Here is a 26,688-nt window from a genome sequence, read left to right as displayed (position 1 = left end):
CCAGCTTTTAAGGCCTCCTGCAGAAGCAGGCTCTGTATAATGCTTTGTTTCATAAACAAACACTGCTAACACCCAGAAGAAATCTGAGAACTAATTTCTTTAAATTTAATTTTTAAACAGAGTCTGACAAACTGAACTTAATGTTCCTAAATTACTATTTAAGAAAATCCACAACCACACAAAACACCCTTTGACTGTACTTTGCACTCATGGCTCTAGGAGGCCTGAAATCAGCTGTACTGAAATAGTATTTCCAAACCTGTGCTCAAGTGCACTTTAACTGATCTATTTTTGTTCTCTCCTTCCCTAGATTTCCTCTACTGTGTTTAACCAGGGTAGGTACTGAAGGCCAGAGAAGACTCACAAATTCAATTAAAGAGTGTACAGGACAAGGTAAACTACTGGAGTGGATAAATGTAATGTGAGATGCACAATGGGTGAAAGGCAAGTCTGTGAACAGAGCTGTGAGTAGGGAAAGGTTCCAGAAGGAACCCAAGTGCTGGTTCTCAGAGAGAGCTCAGGTGTCTGTGGGAAAGCAGGGCCAATGCTCAGGAGTGAAGGGGATGGAGAAAACTCATTTGAGGAGTGAGAGAGCAAGAGAGGCAGAGGGGAAAGGGAACAGATGTATCAGGGCTCATGTAACACCCTGTGAACCCGCTGCAGCCTTCCAACAGGCTCAGTTTGCTGCTGCATGTCCTGCCTGATACTTCTGGCTGTCCAGGCCAGCCTGGACAGAGCCTGAGAGCTCCTCCCTGGCGCACACACACAGCAGGGCCTTGTCTGGATGCTCCCACCCCTCCTGAGTGCTCACCTGCACTGGCCCAGCATCTGCTTCCATCTGGACTGGCAGACCAGCCCCTTTCCTTGGCTTGCTTTCCTTCCTTCCCTGGCTAGCTATGGTCCAGAAGGGAACCTGCAACACTGGAAACAGCAGCAACAGCAAGCAGCAGCTTGAATTTAATCCTGCCATTATTTACACTGACATGATGTTGACTGTCCACTTTAGGGACTTCTCTCAGTGCTGTTTCAGGCAGCCCTAGTCTGAGTCATCCTTCCCAAAGAGACAGGCCTCAGCTACTGCCACGCCTGTCAAGAGACTGCGTCCTACTCCAAACTCAGCTTGTCAAACTTTGTGCAGGTCATTTCACCTCCTGTTTTTCAACTTCTCCATCTGCAAAAGAAGAGTAGTGACTCCGGTCTTCTCTTTAAAGTGTTGCAATTAAATGCCTCATGTGGAATTTAGGCATTTCTATTACTATCAAAGCAATGTGTGGGTGCCAGATGTTTATTCAGGCCTGCCAGCATCTCTGAATAGTTGCAGTGAAATTCTTTTAAGGACCCTGGTCTGAAGCACTGTCTTTATTACAATGTATTGACCATTTCTGGCAACATCCACCAAATGTCAAGGGCTGTAAATTCAGGTGCTGTAACATGTGCACTGATCCTTCAGGGACAATCACTCAGCAGCAGTGGGAAGCAAAGGCTGCTTTGCTATTGGAGCATCAGGACCCTGGAACAGAACTGCATTTGAAATGTGCACAACAGTTATGTCCTGTTATACCTGCAAATCCATGTGCCAGTATAAATCAGGATTTGAGCTTATCACCCCATCTGGTCACATTTTATATAAATGTATCTCAAGGCCAATTTAAAAAAATATAATTAATTTCTTTCTAGGCCAAATGGGTGATTTGGCACGTTGAGAAGTTGTATTTTTAATCTGGAGCTGTGAACTCTTCTATCTTAGGTCCTGAGATGATTGAGTCACTTTAGCAGAGCAGACTAAAATGTTTCATGCAGTTCCCTGAGGAAGGTGAAACACTTCCACATGCTCAGCTGAACTTCTGCATCTCTGGATGAGGTCTGTGTCAGGATATGAGGGGTCTGTCACTGCATGAAAAGTCCAGCACTCTGGGGAATGGAGATTCCTTTCACAAGGCAGAAGGAGTTTTCAACCAGCTGTTCAGCTGGGCTCCAGAGCAAAAAGCATCCTGCAAGGAGAGTTATGTCTGACACAGCTGTCAGCTGCTTTGTTTCTGGATGTGCAGAAACCTAGGCCTGTGGAAAAAAGAAAGACCAGAGCTTTAAGTCTCACTAGGGACAATGTGCCTCTACCTCCATCCTATAAAAGCAGTAACTTTCCAATGGCAATAACCCCACCAGAGCCAGTCACCCCATCAGAAATGCTCACCTGGGTCAGAATTTCTGACTCAAACACTTGCCAGACTGTCTCAGGATATCAGAAAGCTGAGATACAACCAGGGAGCCCCTGTTTTGTCAAAAACTGGCTTCAGTTGTGAAGCTGCTCTGAGTTCACTCAATACATAAAGGTGCAGGGACATATTCTTCAAAGGACACAAAGCCTCCAAAAATGCAAAGGCAAAAAAAAAGACTTACTTGCCACAGAAGTCCTTGTGAATGGCACAGAGGGTGAGCAGTAATTCTGGGTGTGACTGTAGCCAGTGCTCTACCATATTTGGATGCCTGGGATCAACTTCCAGAAACACACTTCTGAAAAGACACATTTGGGAGTAGAATTGGAGAAATGCACATTTAGGTTGCTAAACTGATAAAAATTAAGATCTTTCTTTCTGTATGACTCTGACCAGTGCAGGAAATGAAAAGGTCAGTAAACACACAGCAATCCAACAACCCTAAACCAGATCATAGCTGTCCACATAAGATGCAGATCCCAGCTGCCTCCTTTAGGGGAGAAAGTGTTGATCCTGGGGGGAATTCTCATGGTACTTTTGTGAGCAGTTAAAGCCTTGTATCGAGATGTAATGAGCCCTTCTGAAGCTCACCCAGAGATACCACCAGCATTGTGTTTCTGAACCCCCTCCAAAGATTTAAAGGCAGAAAGCAGTTTTTATGCTGCAGGAACACTGAGCAGTGGCCTGGCAGCCTGAAGTCCCTCTGTGTATAAGCAGCAAGAGACATGAAGTACAAGTCAGAACACACATTCTTCCACGGTAAATGTCTCCATAAATCAGTTATGAAAACAACACCAGCATTCAGGCCTACATAGAACTGATCAAATAACCTCTGTTAGGGCACCAGGGCCAGGCCTGGGCACTGCAGGGCTGTTTCCATCTCTGCCAGGCTTTATGACACTGGATCATTCCCATGTTCCCTCCCGTGACAAAGCAGAACCACCCCAGCTCACAGGCATGGGGAGTGATGGAGCTGGTTATGGCCTGGGACACAGCAAGAGGCATGTTTAGGAGGCTAAGGACACAAGCCAAACCCCATCAAATGCTCTCCTGAGAATTCTTAAAACATCCCACATTGAATACTCCCTACAAATTCACCAGGCTAACGACAAGCTGGGTGTGGATCTAATTTCTGACCTTAAAAAACTTCCACTCCTCAATGGGGGCTTGACCTTATTAAACAAGTAAAAAGAGAAGGAAAAGAAATAGTCTTAAGAAACAACCCCAAAGGACCAGTCTCTAATGCTGGGAAGTTCTGAGGAGCATCTTCTGCTCTTGTGGTCATGCAAAGCATGAGGAATGAATTCTGCATGCACTATGCCTCTCAATATTCCCATTCTTCTTCTCAAAACAGCAGATTTTCAACAACCACTCTTATGGTGGCCAAATGTCAGGAATATTCAACAGGATGTGTGAATGCCCTGGCACATGAACAGTACACGCAGACTTTTGGGTATCAGCATGTTGATTTTCAAAATGGATCCCGTGTGACAGAGAATAGGAACAATCAATCTTGAATATTAATCATGGAGAAAGTAAACATTTAAGAAACTATCCCTGACTGATCCTTCTTTCTCCTGGGATATTCAGCATTCTATACTGTACAACAAAGAAGTTTCCCCTAATGAAAGGCTGGGAGGGAAGTGGGGATCTACATCCACCCTCAAAGAGTTCTCCATTGCTTCTCCTTCCATCAGCTACTCCCCTTAGAAAGCTCCCCTGCTTTCTGCACTCTCTTTCTTGGCTGCTCTCTTCCATGTTCTTTTTGTTGCTGCTTTCACCTTCAAAGATTCTCATTTCACTAATAACCAGGAAATGCCTCCAACAGCCAAGGAAAGGGCTCACACCACTTTATTAACCAATTTCAAGCTAATTTTGCTTACACACATGACATTTTAAAAACTGCTGTTATTAACTGGGGCAACGAGGGGACAATTTGGCAAATATTTTCCATTTGTTTTGTTTTCATACAGGGAAGTACAGAATTTACAGAAGTGTAGATAAAAGACATGAAATTCAAAAGATGGTAGTGCTTACCCAGAAACCTTCAGAAGAGAAGGAGCCAAAGCCAGAATTGTTTTGATGACTCTCATGCCATCATCTCCCCCATCCAGGGCATCAAGATCCTCATAGCTGGAGTGTGGGAAGAAAAAGACATTTGACAGCCATTCCTGTGGCCCTTGAAAATGCATCACCCCACAAAGAAAGGTGCACATGACACACGTGAACTCCAGTGCTCCCAGAGCAGGGGACGGCACTCACCCCTTCTATGGGAAATACAGGGAGGGAGAAGACAGCTACCACTGGGCTGAGAAACCCCACATTCAGCACAAGGAGAAATCACCCCCTGAAGTATTTCTGAAAATTAGGAGCCAACTATAGCTGGGATCTCACAGTTCCAACACATAGGTTTGTTCTCTCTAAGCTGGCCAGAGAGCAAGGTGTTGTACAGCAAGGGCTTGATTGATCCATGCCAAACACCAGCTCAGGCTGTGGCTAACCCAGCAGAGCCAGCTGGGATGCAGAAAGCTCAGCTGCCAGAACCTGCTCTGGTGCACATCTTGTACAGAGGTGGGGGCAGGAATTTCTTCTCACATGCATGACAGTCAGTTTTGGATTGGGAACTTGCTAATTTCAAACTGTGTGCTTTTTCTATTTTAATAAATCTTTAAAACACTTCCATGTTGTTTCAGGCCTGTAAGCAGTATCAAAGCAAGCCTGTATTATTATATCCTAAATAAACACACCTATATTTTGTGTATATTACATTTGCATGTTTTGTGTGCAACTGTGTGTAGTACAAGGAAGCAGACAGAAAACCTTGCTTCAAGGAACAGGAAAGGAAAAATCTCTTTGTTTGATTACCAGAGGATTTCTGCATCCAAGGAAGCCATGTCTTCATGGAAAACATATGGGGGGTTACTGACTATGACATCTATGGGGCCCCAGAGCAGCAGCTGTTTGGCAGAACCTAGAAAAGAAAAAGAATCACAAGCAGCTCTCAACCACAGCATCTTCCCTATAAGATCAGTGTGAAGATCCTCCCCAGGAAACTGTCTCCAGGCACATGTAAATGTCTTTGGCTCTGCTTTGTGATCATAAAATTTTATTCTATTTCTTTCTGCAATAGCGTGCCTTGTTCCCTGTCCCAAGAGCGCAGGAGTGATACAAAGGAAAGCACATATCAAGAGCCTGGTTAACAAAACATGTTAAAAAGCACAGGAGCTTGATGCCCTGGTGCTCTGTGCCCACCTGGATCTAAAGCAACAACCAGAACTCAGAGAGCCCACAAAGGCCTAAGTGGGAGCTCAGACTGGCTGTGCAGATCAACATCCTTCCTTACAGAGCTGCAGCAGGACCTCCAATGAGCTGCAGAGCCAGGGCCCCTCAGCAAAAACAACAATGGGCTGCTCTTCTGCAGACCAGGAGCAGCTCCCTACACTCCTGCTGCTGTCTGACACAGGCCAGCCCTGAATCAGACCTCATGGAACCACGTGAGTGTGGCACTGTCCTCTTGGCACAGGGCTTTCAGCTCTAAGAGGTAGCACAAAGTCAAAAACAAGTGTCAGAAAGGTGTGCTAATGAACCCACAGTGCTGCAGCTCCTGGCTCCACAGCTGCTAACAAACAACCAGGCACTACTGACCTAACTGGATAGGTTCGCCAAATGCTAGTTTTAACTGGTTTCAGCTGGCTCTGGGGAAGAAAAGCACCCTTTCCTGGTTCAACTAACCTAATTTCAGGTGAATACAATTGGGCATTTAATCTAAGCTAAATATATGGGCTCCCTCTACCATCAATGGAGAGACAGGCATGTACATGTTTATCTAAAGTCTCCATGTCAGCATGGAATGAATTACACTCTTTATATATTTGCCTCTCCCCAGCAACAGTAAAAAGGACCTGGACTCCCAGCTCAGATACAAACTTGGGACACCTAAACCCAGTAACAATTCACTTTCTGATACAATTAGGGACTTCTGTCAGCTGATCATCTGCCCTGGAAATCTCTGCAGAGAAAAGCTTCAATGGCTCACTTCTTACTGACCTTTTTCTCTATTAACTTCAGTACTCTGCTGCCTGCATCTCAGAATGGTCCCTTGGCTGTCCCTCAAGCCTCCCTCCACCCATCAAAGACAAAAAGGGAAAAAGACAAAGGGGATTATAACAGAGAAAAGAGTTACTGTGTGAAACATCTTGGTGGATGATATGAATCCTTTCTTGGAGTTGCAGCCTGTAAAATTCCAGATGCAACAACAGGAAGAAAGATTAGGAGGTGTATTTGTGTTCATGAACAGTACATTCTACAAACAGATAATTAAATATTGCACCTCTTATCTGATACACATACATTCACAACTGCCAAGATCTTCCCAGCATATTCTCTCCTCCTACCAGGGGCCTTACATCCAAGTTCTACTCCCTTTGCTGAGAGCTGTGGCCCTGCCCTATCAGGATACACAGGCATCAGGAAAGGGAGGGGTTCCTGCAATGTGTGCCACGTGCCCAGATGGATCTGGCACTGGGATTGATCCGCTAAGACTCATCCAAGCACCTAGAGAACACAGCTGGGATAAGGGAGCTCTAAAAAGCAGGCAGGATCTAAGCTGGGTTCAGTCAAGCAGTAACACAGCTTATCCTGCTGGCTTCTGTCCCAAGAGCTACAGGGCACCATGCCAGGGACAAGATCACAAAGACACAATGAAAATACCCATGGAGAAATATGAAGCTCTCTGACATGGCATTTATACTCCCTCATCCACACTTGAGCCAACAAGCAATGTTAATAAGCAAGACAATCTTCCCTAGAGGCCAGAGTTATTATCAAGGAGACAAAGATCTGGCCAGCTTTTATTATATCTATGAAAAATTGCAACAGAATTTGGTTTGACACATTAGGAGGAAACCTCTGCTCCTCATTCTTTGTAAGTGGGCTAGGAGGCAAAGGGTAACAGTGAGGTGACCAGTTTGGGAAGGGCTTGTTCCTACTCAGCTCTTCAGACTCACACATAAGCTGGGATTTGCAAGAAGTGAAGAAATGCAGCCCAGTGCAGCCAGCACCAGAGGTAGACCCCCAGTGCTGACAGCAGCTTGGGAAAAGAGGGGTATGTGGGCCTGAGGACAGAAATCCCAGTTAATGAGCACCTCTTGAGGCTCACAGCTGTACTGGACTCCATGAGAAATAGCAACAGGAGTTCTTTCTGAGATGGCTCCAATTAATGCCTAGGGCCCAGCAGTTACTGAGGATGTGAATGCAATCTGGAGCTCATTTGACAAAGCCTACAGGACTCAGAAGCATACTGGAATTCCAGCTCTGGGGCTCTCTGTGATAGTGACGGTCCAGAACAATGTGACAGAAAACCAGCTGAGGAAGTGGAAAGTCTAGGAAGGACAAGGACAACCTGACAGACATCTCTTCGACTTCAGCATAAAGTGTTTGAGCCAGCAGCTCTGAACATCCATCCTGCCACAGCACAGGTGTCTGAACTGCATGGGATCCAGCAGCACCATTCCCACCAAACCAAGACTGCAGGGAGGATGCTGAGGGACACCACGCAGCACGTCAGGGGAAAAGTGCTACTTGACTGTGGAAGCATTTCTGGAGGAGCAAGGACAGAAACAAGCACAACAATAATGACTGAGGGAGCAGAGAGAGAAAGGCTCTGGATATACTTATCCTTAACCTCCTAAGTGACATAAACATTACTACTTCAGTCCTGAGCTTCCTGAGTTCACAGACAGGGGTAAAGAGTAGTTACCAAAAAACACTCTGAAAAACCTTGACAAACAGCATGTGAGTACCACTGCTTTATTTAGGCTGCTGTCTTTGCAAAGCACATTGACAAGCCAAAGAAAAACACTCCTGTAAACATAAGCTTTTTTTTTTTTCTGAATTGTTACACACTTTAGGAGCTCAACAACTAAACAGTCTCTGGTTTCCAGTGGTGATAAACATGAAACACATGTACAAGTATTGATGACTCTTAGTCTTTCTCAAGCAACAATTTACAAAAAAATGAGTAATATGTGGTCTTGTACCTATGTGCATTCTCCCTAGTGAGATCCACGGCAGCCTCCTCTTTATCCATGGCTATGACTCTGCTCTGGAACAGAAAAAAAAAACCAAACCCCACCAAGCAGGTGTTATAACATCAAGATTCCTGAGCAGACATGCTCTGCCAAACATGCAAGATCAAAACAGACAAGAGATTGCTCACTCTTGGCTCCTGAAAGGAACAGCTCCTGAGGAATGCATGCAGGGCATAGTTGGGATCATGAGTGATGTGTGTAAAGCACTAAGGTGACTGAAGGCTCTCTGCAGCACAGCCAGCAGCCCACCAGAACAGACAACAACAGAGCCACAGTGACTCAGCTCACTGATCCCTCACTGCTCCTGGCAGGGTGAGACTCAACACTCTGGCTAGCCTGGGCTAGGCACAGACTGCAGGAAGGTCATGTTGTTGGATTTATCCTTCCTAGCACAGGATCCCTCCTGACACTAACACAACCACTTGGACACAGATTCTGGCATTTCCCATCTGTTATGCAGACACCTTTTACCCACTTACTCCACTGCAGTCCTTAGACAGATTCACTGCCTGTATTGACTGCATGTACTTGACTGTGTGTCAGGTATTTAAAAGTTCTCCAGCATAATGATAAGAGACAGGGCTCCACAAAGAGAGGTTTGTTTGACCTTCAATTCCACCTTGGGGAAACCACAGACAAAGGCCTAACTTGGTTTTGCTATGCTTGATGTTTATTTAAGCAGAGATGTTGGTAGGATTTACACAGAGGACACATGCTTGAAGAAACTGCTTTGCATTTGGAGATGACAGTGTGATTTGCCATCACTCCTAAGGGGATTAATTTCATGGTCCCAGGCCAGCACCCACACATAATGAAGCTCACCCTTAAGGTGAAGGACACAGCTGAGACCATAAATGAAAAACTGCTCCTGATTTCTCAGTACCTTAGTGCCGAATTCTGCCTCAAACACTAAGGAGATTACCCAGAATGTAACTCCACTTAGCTGTCAGGGTGGCTACCACTAATTCTAATCAGTCAAGGCTCCTTATTTCCCTGGGTACAGCAGATTGGGCTGGGAAAGGACTGTCATGAGCTACAGAGACAGACTGACACCGCTCTTTAAATTAACAAGCAAGGAAAAGAGCATGAAGCCCTTCTCCTAGCTCAGGAAATTAGAGCAATTATACTCTGAAGTCATGAAGCTCAAATATTAACCTTCTCAGGTCACTGGGAGGAGGAACACCCCTTCCATTAGAGGCATCAACCTCTAATTCTTACACAGCTGGGTAACTTATACTTCTACAAGAGGAGGGGCTGGCCACAGCAATTCTCATTCCTGAGAAGGAACTGGCTGGTCTGCAGTTCTGAGGAGAGGGGAATATTTTTCCCTTGATCACAGGCAATGAAATCTTGGATTCATTTCTCATTTTCTTGACCAAGAGCATCTCCATAAACATGTCACACACGACAAGAATCAGGGGCAAGTAGGGCTTTGGTCACCCAGATCTCAGTCCCCTCCTGCTCTTTTGATTCTGTTCAGAAGATGGGGGTTGTTACTAGGGAAGAGAAAACTACAAAAACATGGTTTGGCAATTGTGGCAGTAAGATTTGCTTGTCTTATTGATCCCAAGTACTGACACTGCTATGGTAATCCCTTTCCTGTATGATTTAGTCTTCAGTTTCCTAGAGACAAGATCTTTTGATTCATAACAAGGTGGTTTTTAGAGATGACTGCACCATAAATTCAACTAATAGAGTGTGTGCCCATGGCCTCAGTCCCTCCTGTCCTCAATCCAGGTTAGTATCTTAAACCAACACCCACCAGTGCTTCAAGGTAAGGTGATTATTAGTGAGCTGCAGCAGCTCAAGAATGAGCACATTCACTTCTTTCATTCTGATTACGCCCCTGCTATTCCTGCAGACAGATGGGGAGAGGGAGCAATTCCCAAATATCCCTCCTCTACCTACTAGGAACTTACAGAGCCTGTCAGAGACCTGAGCTGCCAAAGCTCCTTCAGAGAAGTTTGTGACATCTCAGTGAAGATGAGCAGAGTGGGATTGTCCTCTAACACAATCATTTATTGCACCAGGAGCACTGAAGGGAGCTCACCTGTGGCAGTTTACAGAGCAGACTCAGAGCAATTGCTCCAGAGCCACAGCCAATTTCCAGGATCACCGGATGAGGAACAGGAACTGGGAAACAGAGGGCTGAATTCTCACATTTCTGAAATTCTTCTTCCACAACTAAAGAGACAAGGTCCTAAGAAAACAAACAAATAAAATTACTAAGGGAGCTGTTTTGACTCACACCTTTGTGATCTGAAGACTGAAGTTCAAATTTCCTGACTCTGTACCCAATGCAATGTATTTTTGTTGCTAATTTAAAAACCACAGATGGTAGTAATGGAACTGACATGCCAGAAGTCACTTCAGCTCCATCTGCCCCACAGGGTGCTTTGATCAGTGACCAAATCCTCAGGATATAATCTCCCACAGATCCTCTGAAATCTTCTAGCACTGTTGGGAAAAACAATAACCAGACAGCTGGAGCACATTTACTCCAAAATTTTGGCTTTCTGAATTTGTAAGCTTCAAAACTCAAAGATTTCTACACAGTCTCAGTACAGTAGGTGACCAGGAGGCAGTTGCACAGCTCCTGACAGCATCCAAACCAGTAATCCAACCTGCAGATGAACAGACAAACCAATTAATGTTACTAAATGATCCAAATGAGTAGATCCCTGCGTGGATTTCAGATTGTGGACTCCTACTGCATTTTGTTGCTATAAAGTCACATGGAAGAGATTTTCATCCATGCTCCTGGTTCTATATGCAGTTCTGCCATTTCTGCCTCCTCCCTTACGTCAATCTTTTTTAAATCCCTTTGCCATGTTATATAAAATCCAATACAGCAGGAGAGGTCTCAAAGATTTCTAAGGTTTGTGAAAATGAATAAAAGAGAAAGCACACATGTGCCTCCCTCTGACTGCAGCATGAACTTCCTTTGTTATTCACTGGAGAAAACTGTAAGATGGAAACCTTATGAACACTTTGAGTGCATCAACAGCTCAGCAGGTGCTCTCAGCTTCTTCCCATCCTTGTGCTTTCAGGGCACAACAGCACACACAGGCCTTCTGCCCAAAGTGTTCCCTAGGATTCTCTACTTGAGAGGGCTGCTCTTGGATCTCTCCTGTAAATCCAGAAAGTTTAACAAAATTTACAAAAAATAAGTGGCATAAGCTGGAATATTTAAAAGGAACAAGTCCTGGCAGGCAGGTCAGCTTCTCTTTTACTTTACAATGGCTTTTGTCAGGAGCCTGAACTGGACAGGCTTGTGCATAAGGGCAGAAGCCTCTCCTTGGATCTTTCACCCTTACTGGGGTGCAGAAAAAGAGATGCCTTGTGCAAAGCTGCAGTACCTCTGAAGAGATTCATAGCTGTTGGTCATCCTTCATGACGGGCTACTCCACACGTGCCGTAAGTGAGATGCAGACAGGTACAAAAAGGAAGCATTCAGGTAGATGAGCTTTGATGAACTATTCCTGGAGCAGGCAAGTTTGGGGACTGATATCTAAATATACTCAGCTAGGGTTGAGAAGCCACATCACAATGCCCTACCCTGGCCACCATGTCATTACTGGCATTGCCCTCATATGGGAGTTTTTCTAACAGCCTCCAAAATCACAAATTCCTCACTGATGCTCTGGGATTGCTTTCCTAGACAATTATGGATGAAAACAGTCTCACAGGCTCCGAACCTGGAGGAAACTATTACAGGACTCAGACAGCAAAAAGGAAAAATAAACACCTGATCTACCCATTTCTGTGAGAAGTGGCTTTGGCCACTCGAACAGCTCCAGATGAATCAGCCTGAAAACTCTCAGGCAGTGCAGACAGCCAGAGACTGCAATCACAGCTTGCTTTGGCAAAGCAGGTGAGGTGCTGAGGATTCCAAGACCACAGAAGAAAAGGCACACAAAAAGTTCTGCTTGGCTATTAAATCACTTCTTTAAATACCAGCCATTTCTGGACACTTACAAACATTTCCTGGAAATCTCCACAGTAACTCAGAACCATCTGTTCCCAGAGTAGCACAAGTTACTGATTACAAATGTCCAAATATGACTTCCATACACTAGAACTATTCTAACCATTTATTAACTTCCTTAAGGTTTCTCATTAGTAATTTCAAGCTTGATGGGTTTGAATGGAATGCCTACTTTACACATTCCACAGTGAAAACATTTTAGTGTGCTTGCCAAAGCTTCCATTAAACATGACTGATTTCAGGTTTTACCCCATAAAATATAAATAAAATGGGACGTTGATATTACTTAGGCTTTGTGTCCTGCTTTCTGACTGCCTTGCCTCATTGTCTTGGTTATTTCATTTCAATTCTTACTGAGGGCAAAGGCTGGTTTTCTCATAATACACATTTACCATAATAGTGCAAAAGTAAAAGACAAAAAATAATGGGACAACCTAAAGGAATGGCATCATTTTCCAGACATTAGTAGCTCACTACAATAAAAGGTTGAATAATTATTTTCAACCTGAATGACCAGCAAAGAAGAAGATGTATTCAGGAAAATCCAGCAACCATTTACAGAGAGCATGTCCAGTCATCCCACTCCCATTGCCACCAGGTTTCAGGAATGATTAAATTATCAAAAATTGTTTTGATAATTCATCAGATTAATGATTTATCAGATTCTTCTCAGTATTTTTTATCTTCTAGCAAATGACCCAGCCAAAATCTGTACTTCTCCCATCACACCATCACCTCCAAAATATCACCACTGGAAATTGATAAATTACAGCATTTTGCAGAACACAGTAGAGCCCCTTTCAAATCTTATCTTGGAAGATGAAGTATTTCTGGCTGAGTATTACAGTGTTCATACAAAGACTACAAAATAGACAAATCAGACATTCCCAGCCTTTGCACGAGAATCCGACTGGAACCACAGTGAAGGGAAAGCCACAAAGTGGTTGATGGTGCTAAAAAGAGGTGCCTGGGACTGGCACAGAGAAAGTGGGAATGGGACAACTGCAACTGGCCAAAGGCTGGGGTCTTTACTGGGTAGGATACCCCATGTCTTCTCAGACTGAACAGATTCAGAGCACAAATGCCTGCTAATGTAATGCCAACATCACCAAAAGCCATTTTAACCATCAGTTTGATCACCAGCTTTGAAGGCTGAGATATGAAATTACAGAAATTCCACTGGGAAGTAAAAGAAAACACTTTGTGACCCAATTCCATATTTGCTCACAGAATGCCAGTCACTGGGTAGAATGAACTCTCAATTGTGGAGTTATTAACATTCAAATTATTGCTTACAGTATGAGTCATCATTGTCACTTACAACCCAATCTACAACAAAAAAATTCTGCTAACCAGTACTACAGGTACTGGCAGAACTACTTTCATCCTGGAGCCTGGAATACAGACATGTGGGTATCAGTGTGAGAATTGTGAGAATGAGGAAATGGAACATTTTGAAGAATTTTTCTCCTCTAGTCTTTGCAAGAAGCTCCTTCCTGCAGCAAAAGTCAGCTTTGGAAGGAGTGAAGGGACTGAATGGCAAACAGATAGAACCAGAAAGAATCTAAAATCCTCTGCCTGCTTTTGCTAGCAATGGCAGCAAGGTGAAAGGGAAGGAAAGTCCCCTACATGGTTTGGGCAGCCCCATGATGGAGCTGGTGACACCTGCATGCACTGGTGACACCTGCACATTCCATTCCATAGATAGGTGAGCAGAGGTGTTGGAACAGCCAGGAAGAAGAGACAGAAGTCACATGGAGAAGTAGGTTCAGTAGCCCCTGTTTTTCCTTGAAGCAAATCTTATGTATGGCCATAAACTAAAACACAAGAAGTTTCACCTCAACATGAGGAAAAACTTCTTTACATTGATGGTGACAGAGAACTGGAACAGCTGCCCAGGGAGGGCACAAAGTCTCCCCCTTGGAGATATTCCAACCCCACATGGACACATTTCTGTGTCACCTGCACCAGGTGGCCCTGCCTTGGCATAGGGATCAGACTGGATGATCTGCAGAGGTTCTTTCCAACCCCAACTGTTCTGTCATTCTGTGGTTACCCTGTGCTTACATGTACAGGGGACACAAATATTTGCTTCTCATGCTACCTAACTTCCAGCACTCAAGAGGCTCTCAAGTTTTTGTCTCTCAGCCAAACCACTCACAGGCTGTTCTCACCTTGTGATTCCAGGAAATCTTGCTTCACTGCCAGAATCACCCTAAGTTCACACTGTCCTTGGTTCCACCCCCCATCTTCTCTTTGAGTGCAACAAATGCAAAACTTTGTGAACACCTCCAGCTTCCCCTGAGCCTCTGCCTCACCCTTCCACCTACAAGTGCAGTTCCCCCATGCGCCCCAGCACCCTCTCTGTTCTCACAGGTTCTTGGTGTCACCTCTGTCCTGTGGCCAGGGCTCTGGTTCACTGCATTTCTTGGAACTGCAGCTGCCCAAAGCAGTGAGAGGCCAGGGGCTGCCAGCACCCAAACCACAGAGGCTGCACAGCTGCAGCCCAGGCAGAACCAGCACAGGCTCAGCTGGGTTCCAGCCCCAAGACAGTCAGGAGGAGGCAGCAGAGGTTCCTGGGCTCAAGGCTGGCTGCAGAGCCGAGCACAGGGACAGAGCTGAGGGGATCCTCTGCTATAGCCCAGCACCTGGGAATCACTCATCATATGTTTCTGCCATCAAAAAGGACAAACTAAATAAATAAAAAATGAGGAAGTGAGGAATGGGAAAGGGTGGAAGTCACAAACTACTACTGCATTCCCTACAAGCACCCTTTTTCCATGCCCCAGGGAAAGCAGGGAAGACAAGGTTCCAGGGGTAAGAGCCAGGGTGGCAGGAGACTCTAAATTCCCAGGTCACTCAACTGCTCACAGAATGCCAGTCAACTGAAGATGAAAAACAAAAAAATCCAGGAAAACCCTGGTAACCTTCTCTCTGCTATCGCACACTTCCTGGGAATGTTTCACTTATTTGTGTGCTTTCCAGAAACTTCTGTTCTCAGAATCCAGGACTTTCCATAGAACCTGATCTGATATTAACCCAATCACCTCTCCCATCTTGTTTGCCCACTTGGCTGCCAATCAGCACATGACAAAAACCAGGAAGCCAAGCTGGAAACCCAGCTCCATGGCAATAGCCCTAGAAAATCCCTGCCAATATCCCACTTCCAAAACCAAGCCATCCAACCAGCCCACTGCTTCATGGGCAGGCAGGGCTTTTGTCCTGGGCTCTTCTGCCTGGCACTATAGTAGGAAAGAGAAAAATCACAGAATACTCTGAGCTGGAAGGGACCCACATGAATCATTGAGTCCAGCTCTTAAGCGAATGGCCCACGTGGGGTTCAAACCCCTGGAACTCCCACTATAAACATATGGGAATCAGAGCACCTGAGTAACTCCACTGATCCTGAAAGAAGGGTGGCATTAGGCATTAGCAATGAGAGAGAAGCATGTCAAAGCATGCCTAGTACTGAGGAAGGGGTTTGGCTTTGGTCACACAGCAGCTGCTCCTGATGTCAGGGCACATGCCACGTGCTGCTTCATCTGTTGGAGCAGAGGCTGTGACAGCACCCAGGAATGACTTTACCAACAGGCAGCAACCCCTATGTGCTCGTGCCCAAGAGAAATTACCACAGCTGTCACATCTAAATTTAGCCATGCCCGAGGGGCAAGAGTGGATCCAAGTCACTGTACACTGGCTGTACCTCAGGTGTCCAGCACAGAGCTCTAGCCAGGCACACCTCTCCAGAAGAAAGGTATTTTCTTTCTCTGCAGATACAGGTATTGATCACTGCCAGACACAGCATCTGGACAGATGCACTAGTCTAGCTTGTTGATCCCTAGCTCTAGTTACTTGGATGTTTGAAAAGAGCATGGGGGAGGAAAAGGATTTCCCTCCTTCCACGTAGGAATCTCCTTGAGTCCCATCTGTCACAGCCGTTTTAAAGCTTGTTTTTCTCCAGTTCTAGTCCTACATCCTGCTTTCACTGCTGATGAGCTACAGGACTCAGTGGAAATGCATGGAAACAGGAGGCTCAATCACAACAGGGAGATTAAACCCCCCCAAAAATACAGGCATTAACAACAGAGAGATCTGTGAGAACATATTAGAAAAGTCTATAAAAGTTAACTTGGGGGACAGGTTTGTGCATGACTTAAAAAGAACAGCTGCTGCTTTCCCTGCCTTCAGCACAAATTTTAGCTTTACATTTCCATTTTTTGTCTGAACTGAAAATCACCAGCTTGGAAGCAATTCTCTGCACTAGCAGAGTCTTGTTTTCTTGCATAGAAAGCCAGCAGAAACTACCACCACAGTTCATCTTGGCCAGCCAGCCAGGAACAGCCCTGTTTCTTCCATCATTTCCTTTTGAACAAGAAGAAATCTGTCCGGGGAAAACATTCTGTCCTGATTTTCAAGTGGCCAGCAACAGACCCTTGCTATGCTATTTCAGCATTTAATTAAACTCTCTGCTGAGATGTGCACCTTTTCTTCTGCCCTGCATTTATAGTGCTTATTATAAACTTGTCTGTATAACCAGAGAGACTTCAGTTTTCAAATTTCTGCTGTCTGTGCCAGATAATTTACCCCACAGCTTGTCTTTGATGAGCTAGACAGTCTTCAACAACAAGGCAGACTTTTTCAACCTATTAGTCCACATACTGTTTTTTCTCCAAATCTAATTTTCCACTTCTTCCTCAAGCAGTCAGTAACATAACTGGACATAATAGTTCTGCAGCTACTCCACTACTGCAATACTCATTATTTAATGCTGCTACGTGCATGTGGCATTCCCCTGTCTACATGCAAGGATCCCATCAGCCACTGGGCAGCAAAAAGTGGGTACTCCTGGACAGCCAATATCCCTAAGACACTGGCGATCCCAAATCCTTCTCCAAGCCCTTCTGGCAGCACAAGTGCCTCAGCCACAAGGCACAGGCTGCTCTATTTGTCTCTCTCTATATGATCCTGTTAAACACTTGTGCCTAGCTCAAAGGGGCAGTTCCAATTGCTCTGCAGCAACAACAGGCTCCCTGCGTGACTTCCATTCCCCAGCCTCTGTGCCACACCCCACCTGCAGAAAATATTTTTCTCCTCCAACACATGGATGAAGTATTACCCATCATATGGGCAAAATCTGATCTGTGAGGCCACAACAGCAGTGCTCCATCTTTAGCACATTTGCTTACAGCTCTATTTTGACAGATAGCAGATAATTTTTGATTTATTAAAAAATGCTCTACTGCATTTATGTTTAATATGCCTTATACAAGTCTACACATATTTCAAGAAAGGACCTTAAGCTATGTCAAGACAGGGCATTATTAGCCTTTTCACTTTCCATACTGGGAAGCCCATTACACAGAAAGGGGATGCAGCCTTCCCTTGAAGAGACAACTGCTCAGAGGCAAAACTATGAAAAAAAGCCAATCTCCTCACTCTTGATTAATGGCTATACTCACTAGACAGTGTGACCTTCAGACCCTTCCAAGAAGTATCCACCTGTGGTAAAGAAATTAGGGAAATGAAAGGTCATTTCTGCATCAAATGCTTCCTTTCAGCACTGATTGGAACAGAAAATGTGTCACTGCTTTGCAGAAAACACTGGAGAGAGAAAGGGCCCACCTTGCAATCTGTTTATTTGCATATACAGGTCAGGAAAAGAAAATTCTCCCTTCTTTTTGTGCTGGACCTTCTTGAAAGTTTAATCATTATGTTTATCTAGAAGTTAAACTTCATGAAAGGTTTCTCAGAGCCAATCTTTGACTCAAGTGCTTTCACAGAGCACCCCACACAATGAACACCATTCCACAGGCAGGTGCAAGTAAACAGCAGTGACTTCAGCTTTCAAGCATGTTATCATGGGAAAGAAACAACCTATTTTGGGAAACGAGCAAAAGAGCTTAAAAGTCACAGGTGGAAAAAGAATAGACAAAGACATTACTAAAAAGTACAAATGCTGTAGTGAATTATTTAAGTGTTATACGGTAAAAGCTAAAGGTTTTCCTTTATGCTTAAACAAGCAGGCAGCACCTGAAGCAAAGAATACACTTTTCCCACCTACAAGATTTGCTGTCACATGATGCCAGGGAGGTTAGACATAGACAGGCTCCAAAGAGGATTAAACAAATCAGTGGGGGACAGATCCATTAGCAATTACAAAGCAGGATGGCCCCAAATCCAGCTTTGGACAGTCCTTTACTGCTGACTGTCAAGAGAAGAAGGGACCCTCCCACACCCACCTTTTCTCTTGTCATTTTGCTCCCACCATCTGCTATAGGAGCCCGGATCAATAGCTGCGAGGCACAAAAAATGGCCATTTTTGTTTCCACTGAAAAATTAAGCCTTCTCAGAACCAGCAGAAATCCTGGGATAACGGATAGGAACGCGAGCGCTCGGCGAGCGTGAGCCTGGAGCGCCCTCTGGGGGTACCAGGCGGGTGTGCCGCGTATCCCACACCCCTCCCTCGGAGGAGGCCGGGACCAAGAAAAACCGTGGTGAGGATCAGAGAGCCCGCAGTCACCCGGGCAAAACAAGAATGCCATATCCACGGCTGGTTGAATTCTCCTCTTCTTTGTCCTATTTCTCCCAAAGCAAGGCCTTTTAAAATTTTAGAAGTTCACAAAAAGATTTGCTTTGCGAAAAGGCCTTTCTTCTCCATTAATAGTGAGGGAGCAGTGTAGAGACGGGGATGCCTTGACATTACAATAACCACCTAACAAAGATAATTCATTGTGTACACCCCATAACTTTGGTCCAAACATTTCCCAGTGCAGAAGCCCGGCTCTGGTGCCACAGGAGGAAAGCTGGGAGGATGCCAAGTTGCAAAGGCCCTCACAAACCCACTCAGCACTCGCAGCAGCCAGTCCAAAGCTTTCCTCCCAGCAGGCCAGAGCTTGAACAGGACCTGCTCTTTCCCTGCTTTTGGCTGCCTGTCCCCTCCCCAGCCAGATTCCCATGGAACAGAAGAACAAAGCCACATGTGCTGCAAAAATATTCCCGGAGGGAGCGAACAGGAGAGGGCTCAGCTACCAGAGAGAACTAAAGAGATGACATGGGGGCAAATTTCACACAGGACAGAATTAAGTAGAAAAGGGAGCTTCTCTCTGTGTGTCTCTGTCCCCAGGCCTGAAACAATGCTTGTGGTTTGGGTCATGCTGTGTTTAATGTCATGCCATTACCAAGGCACTGTGAGCAGGAGTCATAACCCTTCCGTTGCAGCCAGAGAAAAAACGTGTGTCATAAACATGGCTCCCCTTCTCAGACTCCAACCAACACACAGGAGCACCTGCAGAAGCTGCATACAGAAAATTAGGAAGAAAATTTTGAAACTGCCTGTGTATCTGCACTGAGTCAGTTTAGGGAGTCACATTTTCTCAGCCAAAAACAAGACACATGGCTTGTGTGTGCAGTCACAGATAAACTTGAACCTGGGATAACAATTAACTGCTTCCTAAATAACAAGGATTATTTACAGAAATTATCTGGTGAAAAGTTTCAGCACTACTGGTTTTAAGAACACTGCAGACAAATTCTAAACAAATGGAAAGCAACAGATGCTTGAACATTTCTGAAAGCAGGTATTTCCACTGCAGTTTTCAAGTCCAGTGAAGGCTGAAAAAAATTATTCTGATGAAACCAAACATTGACAAGGCCCAAGCCAGACACATCACACAAAGAGATTATCAACCTTTCTTTCCAGCAGAAGGAAAGGATCTGGACACCACTTTGTGCACAGCTTACACACAGGACACAGCTCCTGGAAGCAGCATCAGTCTACAGCCATGTCCTGCCAGGTGCTGCTAACTAGCTGGATTTTGTCTCCATGGCTCTCCTGTCACAGGAACCTCCCCAGCACATCACAAGCAAACTCTCTATTGCCCACAGAGCTCCATTCCTGAACCATTATCATAAACTTCTGGTCTTCTGTAATAAATGTGCTAAAAATGTGCCTTCATAGTAAGTTAAGTGACACAACAAATAAAGTTTGCCAAAGACTAGTCTGGGTTAAGCTGTTTACACTCCATTTTTGCACCAGGGTATGTTAAGTGGTTTCAAACACAGCACTGCCCTCCAGTTTGGGCCAGTAAAGATACTTTTACAAAAATCAGGCATCTGGGCTCAATTAACAACATTCTTAAGCACTGGCCAGCCCAGCTTCCACTCCACACAATAGGCCTTTGTTTTGAGCCTGGCACTGCATGGGGTGAAGAACCAGAGCATAGCTCCAGAGGAAGCCTCACCAGTAGATATTTTGACTTGCAGAACATACAAGTTTTCCCTGATTTCAATGCTCCCATTGCATCCATGAACTGATTGGGATTTGAAGGTTGGAAATACTCTCTTGGATCATCCAGAGCAGAAATACTGTTGACAATAACAAAGGCAACCATTGCTGGCTCCAACTGGCAAAATTATTCCTTGGAGCTCCATCTCCAAACTCAATCAGTACAGAATGATCAACCCAGACCAGGCAGAGAGCTCCCAGCTTCCCTGGACACAAGTGTCAGCACTATGATTTAGGGCCCAGCAGATTCTCCATGAAGCGCTGCTCATGCTCCACACCAAACCAAAACTGGTTCTAAATATTCTTCCTCTCTCTGACTTGAGAGGATGTCCATGTTGTAGCTGTGCTGATTCCCACTAAATGCTCTGGAACCCCCTCATGGATTTCAATAGCACCCTTTCCTTCAAAGGGCACAACAGAAGCACAGGTTGTCTTTATCCTTAAATTTCTGTTTAACTTTTGCCCATTTCAACAGGCAAACAACTGAATAAATGACTACTAGACTGAAACAGGTTTAAGCTTCTGGGACTCATAAATAGACAAGGTAAGAAGACCACTTCACCTCCAAAAGTTAACACAGACTCCAAAAGAAAACAAATTCTCAGAAAGTAAAAAAAACTCCAAACCAATCCAAAATAAAAACAAACAAAAAACCCACCTTGCAAATCCCAAGCCCTCCTGAGGACTAGTAAAGAAAAAGTTTCCTTGCTAGGATGACCCATGTGCTGAAAGTGAAAGCTAGGCTACTGTCAGAGCAAGTGTCACCATGTAGATCTTAAGTTCTTCCACAGCAGTAGGAACACTGGGGAACACAGACTTTTAACTTGGCCATGTATGGATGTCCTTTGTATTCTTACGACTGACAGTCACATTTAATTCCAGCCCAGGTCAGAACTTACCTTTCAGTTTCCTGTATTTGTCCAGAAACCACCATGGAGCCATGAGGCAGATGGTAGATGCCACTTCCTACCAGCAAGCACACGGACCCTCAGGCTCTCCGGATTCCATTACTGTTTTCCTACTACTGCAGGGTTCTGCTGGCAACCTCTGGACAATGTTCAGATTCCTGTATGCACTAAGCCACTGGGATATAGCAGTAGATGTTTTGAACTTCTCAGGATTCCTTACTATAGCAGAACTAAGGAAAGCAAAGCCACATCATTCCACCAATGGCAATTGATTTCTGTGTAATTAAGGGATACATCAGTTTGTAACATCCCTTCCTCTGAGGCAGGAGGCAAAGGTTACTAGCATCAGCTCCAGATCACAAGCTTTGAACCACCCCCATTCTAAAAGAAGTGATCTGATTTCCTCATCACTGCAGCCTCACAACATACAGGATGTCTTCACAGCAATGCCCTGATTGTATCATGTTGTGTAACTCATGCATCCAAGGCTGCCCCCAGCACATTCATACCTCTGTTTCAGGCCGTGGAATAAATACTGGGGGCCTCATCTTCAGGGTCAGGTCCTGGAAGTCCCACTCTCCAAGCACGTACTGCACTGGCATCCTGTGGCAGGCAAAAGGAGGGTCATCGCTTTGGGACTGCGCTGGGTGACCAGGGGCGCTCTCATGCCATGCTTTCCTCACTGCTAAGCACAACCCCTGCCCAGGGCCAGCAACTGCGTGAGCAATGTGCATGCTGAGGGAACAGGGGGAGCTCCCTTCCCACAGCCCAGTTTGTTATCAAGCACTAGAATTGGGAGCTACAGATCAGTCAGCCTCATTTTGATCCTGGGGAAAGTGATGGAACAAAGAGTCCTTGAGGCTGTGTCCAAACATGCCAAGTGCAGGAAGGTGATTGAGACTGGTCAGCATGAAAGGAGAAATCACTCCTGACTGAGCTGATAGTCACCCATGACACAACGAACCAGTTAGGTGCACCAAAACCACATCTTGATTTTCCCTAGAGTTCTGACACTGTCTCCCATAACATTCTCAAATACAAGCTGATGCAGTACAGACCGAATAAATGAGGTGGACTGGAAACTGACAAACAGTCAGGCTTGGAAGGCTGATTTCAGCAACACAAGGCTCAAATGAAGGCTGACTCCTAGTGAAATACCCCAGGATCAATACCCCATAATACCCTTAGTGGTCTGGGTGAAGGGACAGAGCACCCTTGGCATGCCTGCAGTGACAGAATTAATTGGGAGGAGTAGCTAACAGACCAGATGGGTGTGCAAATTTTCAGAGAGACCTCTGGAGAAATGGGCTGACAGGAATCTCACAAAAATCAGCAAGGAGTAATATAAAATCATATAAACAGGGGAGTAATAACCCCATGCACCAGTACAGGCTGGGGCCTGACCAACTGGACAGTGGCCTTGCAGGTGGACAAGTTGTGCCCCTCATTTGAATCACCATGAGACACCACCACAGCACAGCTGACATCTGAGCTGCCTCCCCTCTGCTGCCATTCTCCTGGCTGCTTTTAGACTGAAGGAAAGCCCTCCAAAGGAACAGGTACAAGAGGATGCTCCTACCTTTGTAGCCGCTTGTAGCTCAGCTGCTGGATTTGCTCCTGCTGCAGTGCTGTAAGTGGAGTGTGGAGGCTTTTAGAATCCAGACTCTGAAACTGAAGACAAAGGCACTTTAAAACCTGCCCACCTGTGCACTGGAGGGTCCTCTGCCACAGGCATCCTCCAGGTTACACAGGATGCTGACAAACACAATTGCCTGGGACTGCTAGAAACCAGCTGGAAAGCCATCAGAAGAACTTATCTGCATGTTTGGAAACTGTTCTTCTGCTACTTTTTGGGGTTCACAAGAACAAATAAAATTAAGAATCACTTCATCAGGCAAGTCAGGGTGGATGTTTATGTTACACTTCAGTGTCTGCAAAAGAGATCTTTTAAGAGACTCCTGAGTGTTCTACTGGCAATAATAAACTACCCCTTACCCCATCTGCCATCTAAGGGAGGATAAGTTGTTCTACTCCCTCTAAATGAGATAAAAAGGTAAGAGATTCAATCAAAATGAAAAAGTGAGAAGCACACACAGACTTTACTCTTTTCCTATTACTTAACTGTTTTTGCTCCCAGGACAAATGACACAATATATTGACTGGATTCTTGTGCTTCGGGGATGCCATTTGTCTCGAACACCTTCTGCCAATAGTTGACCATATCAGTGGCAGTCATGAGCCCAGGCCCTGCTCTGCAGCTCTGCCTCAGAAACAGCTGCTTTGGACTGAGGACAGCACCTTTACTTGGAGTCCCTCGCCCTGGCACACACTGAGGTGGGAGGCTCAACAACTTCCTGAGCAGCGGATGGGTGAGGCATCTCATTGTGGTGAAGTTTCTGGCTTCCACACCCGTTCCTCGTTGCCACCTACTGATCTGTCAGTGCTGAGATTCACCTGGTGCTACCACAGGTCACTGGCTAAGCACCAACTGACCACAGTCAGTGGGTTCTCCACAGGACAGCATTTGCAGCTCTTCTAGGCTAGAAAATAAGGCAAGAGAAGAGCGTGAGTTCCTCTGGCTACTAAATAACAGAATGTAGACTGCTTGTCCTAATCCCAGCCCACAAGCACAAAACCAATTACTCACACCTTACCAGTAACAAAGGACTACCCCCATAAAAGACTCACATGACAGCCAACCAGCTAAGCCCTGCAACTTGCTTCTTCCCAGAGCTGCCCAGCTCCAGAGGTCAGAGGCCAGTTGTGGCCATGGCAGGGCAGAAGCAAGCTGCCCACACACAGGCACAGCTCTCCTGCCTGTCGGTCCCAGAGAGCCACTGACACACCAACCTTCAACTCCAGTCCTTGGCTCTCCACCCCACACGTGGGTCACCTTGGTTTCCCTGTAGGAAGACCTTCAGTCTCTCCTAGATTCTTTCTTTTATTCCTCTCTTTATTCATAAACCACAAGTCAGAGGTTGGCAGGGATGCTCACAGAAGACCTGGACTTCATGGATCAAGGGTGTTTCACACTGTTACCATCCCCAGAGGGCAAACAAGGGGGCACAGAGCCAGAGCTGAACTGCTAAGAGTAGAGGAAGGGGAAAACCTCATAACATAATAGAGGGAAGAGAAACACTTGAAAGATGGAAAGGCCAGAAAGGGCAAACCCTGCTAGAGGGAAGTTGGTCTCTTAAAGGAGAGTAGAGGCAGAGCCAGACAGAGAGGGAATAAAAACAAATAAGATGACTGCAGGAGACAAAGGAAATGAAATCTTACAAAACAGCTGCTGCATATCACACTTGGAACTGTTTGAGACAAACAGAACAACAAGCACATTTTCCTGCTGTGATCCATGAGAAATGAGGGCCCCTCTCTTTTCTGACTCACACTCCCTGGAGCAACTATGGGTTTCCCTGAGCACTCATTGCCATTGCTCTATTGATGGCTGCTTTTCAACACTGTCTCAGAGAGGCCACAACCTCCTCTACTCCAATTTCTCCCAAAAATCACCACACAAACAACTACTGAGCAGCTGGCAGCTGCCCCCTAGGAATGCTGCTGCAGGGAGAGCCGGGGAGACCAACTCGGTTCCAGCCTGGCAGACACTGCTCCTGCTGCACAGGGAAACCCTGGAACAGCCAGGCCTCCACTGCCCTCCTTTGTAAAATCAAACACAGCCCAGGGAAGCAGCAGAAGGAAAACCCTGCAGCAAAAAATCTCCAGATTGTCTTACCTGTAACCTCCTGGCAAAGGGGTGGATGCTGTAAGAGCTCAAGGATCCCATTTTTACCATCTGCATTACTCTCAGCAGAGAGACAAACAGCCCCCATGAAAACTTGCCCTTAAAGTCTGTCAGCTACAGTATCTATTTGGGAAGCTTCCCACCCCAAGGCCCTGTTTACTGCTACAAGAGAAACACTAAAAGAATTAAACATTAACAACCATTAGCGTTCTAAGGGAGGCAGAGAAGACTTTAATTGGCCGCAGCTGAAACAATTTGCACAAAAATACAGAATTGCTGGGGTTAGAAGGGACCTTTGGAGATAAATCAGTCCAACATCCCAACCAAGGAACGTGACAGAGGAACATGGCCAGGTGGGTTTAGCATATCTCCAGAGAGGGAGACTCCATGAGCCCCTGGAGCAGCCTATTCCAGTCACCTGCCACCCACAGTGTAAAGAAGCTCTTCCTGATGTTGAGGTGAAGCTTCTTGTATTTTACTTTATGGTCATTACTCCTGATTCTGTTGCTGAGCATCACCCTCTTGACAACCTCCTTTGAGATACTTATATGCATTAATGAGATCCTCTCTCACATTTCTCTGGACTAAACAGGTCCAGCTCCTGCAGTCTCTGCTCATAAGACACATACTTCAGACCCTTCATCTTTGTTGCCCTCTGCTGGACCCTCTCCAGTGCTCCTTGTCTTGTCTCCCTTAATAAAGGAGACCAGCTACTTATGTAAAATCTCTGCATGCTACTTCTTGGTACAAATACCTGTCTGCACCCAGGGAGGAAGCAGATTTCCCTTTCCCCTCTGCAGTTCTGTGGTTCAGTCCTTTCAGCCCCAGCTCCCCCTCCCTGTAGCCTCACACGTGCACAGGTGGCTGCGGAAAGGCCCAGCCTCTCGCACTCTCGGTCCTGCCCCACTCACAGGCTTGAGCAAGGGCTGGAGCTCGCACTGTCCAGGTCCCGTCCCAGCTGCTGTCAGTGTCCGGCTGAGCCAGCGCCGCACAGCCCCGCGGCCACATCGCGGACGGCAGCCAGGAGCTGCCGACCCGCGGCGGTGAACGAGCCGTGTGAGCAGCGCCGGGACCGGAGGCGGCTCCTCTTCCAGCCTCTCCGCTCTCGCTGCACATGCAACACCGTGAGCACGGCCGGGGCCTCCCTTCACCTGAGGGGCGAGAGCGGGCCCGGGGCTGCTCTGAGGCGAGCGCGCGCACACCGGCGCCTCACCTCATGGCTCCCGGCGCGGCCGGGGACACAGCCTGCTTCCTCGGGGGCGGGAGCCCAACCGGCTCCCAGTGGGGCTGGGGGGCACAGCCGGCTGCCTCGGGGACCGGGACCGTGGGCAGCCGCCTCCCGCCCCGCGGCAGGGCCGTGAAGGAGCAGCCGCGCACGGAGCCGCTCCAGCGCGCGCCGCCGCCGCAGCTGCGAGCATGAGTGACAGCCGCGCCGACCAATCGCGAGCCTCGCCTCGTGGG

The 26,688-nt window shown here is 46.2% G+C and overlaps 1 protein-coding gene across 6 annotated transcripts; it reads right to left on the bottom strand.

Annotated features, from left to right (window-relative positions):
• Positions 1-1,344: 1,344 nt before the first annotated feature.
• HEMK1 (HemK methyltransferase family member 1) lies at positions 1,345-26,590 on the bottom strand. Of its 6 annotated transcripts, none has more exons than XM_053989452.1 (11): positions 26,139-26,587; positions 23,605-24,022; positions 23,062-23,153; positions 21,992-22,085; positions 10,353-10,502; positions 8,252-8,316; positions 6,397-6,446; positions 5,079-5,184; positions 4,251-4,346; positions 2,398-2,511; positions 1,345-2,058 (listed from the first exon to the last, which is right to left on the bottom strand). In XM_053989452.1, exons 2-11 carry the CDS (start codon positions 23,863-23,865, stop codon positions 2,022-2,024), a joined length of 1,065 nt encoding a protein of 354 aa, XP_053845427.1. In that variant the 5' UTR covers positions 23,866-24,022; positions 26,139-26,587; the 3' UTR covers positions 1,345-2,021. The 6 variants fall into 6 exon arrangements, 5 of the variants coding, with proteins under 5 accessions (XP_053845427.1, XP_053845426.1, XP_053845429.1 ...); XM_053989451.1 differs by having other exon boundaries at positions 26,441-26,587; XM_053989454.1 differs by having other exon boundaries at positions 23,937-24,022; positions 26,441-26,585.
• Positions 26,591-26,688: the final 98 nt, after the last annotated feature.

This window comes from Vidua macroura, chromosome 13 (assembly GCF_024509145.1).
Source record: "Vidua macroura isolate BioBank_ID:100142 chromosome 13, ASM2450914v1, whole genome shotgun sequence".
In the NCBI taxonomy this organism is placed as follows: Eukaryota; Metazoa; Chordata; class Aves; order Passeriformes; family Viduidae; genus Vidua; species Vidua macroura.
Note: the sequence above shows the minus strand (reverse complement) of the source record. Positions and strands in the feature narration are given on the sequence as shown.

Bases quoted from the DNA above. Each gene is read 5' to 3' on its own strand.
- HEMK1 (XM_053989452.1), bottom strand. From the start codon at position 23,865: ATGAGATGCCTCACCCATCCGCTGCTCAGGAAGTTGTTGAGCCTCCCA. The intron at 22,086-23,061 runs GTAGGAGCATCC...TGCCTGCCACAG, and splicing joins AGCTACAAGCGGCTACAAAG to GATGCCAGTGCAGTACGTGC. The intron at 6,447-8,251 runs GTACAAGACCAC...GGAATTTTACAG, and splicing joins ACTAGGGAGAATGCACATAG to GCTGCAACTCCAAGAAAGGA.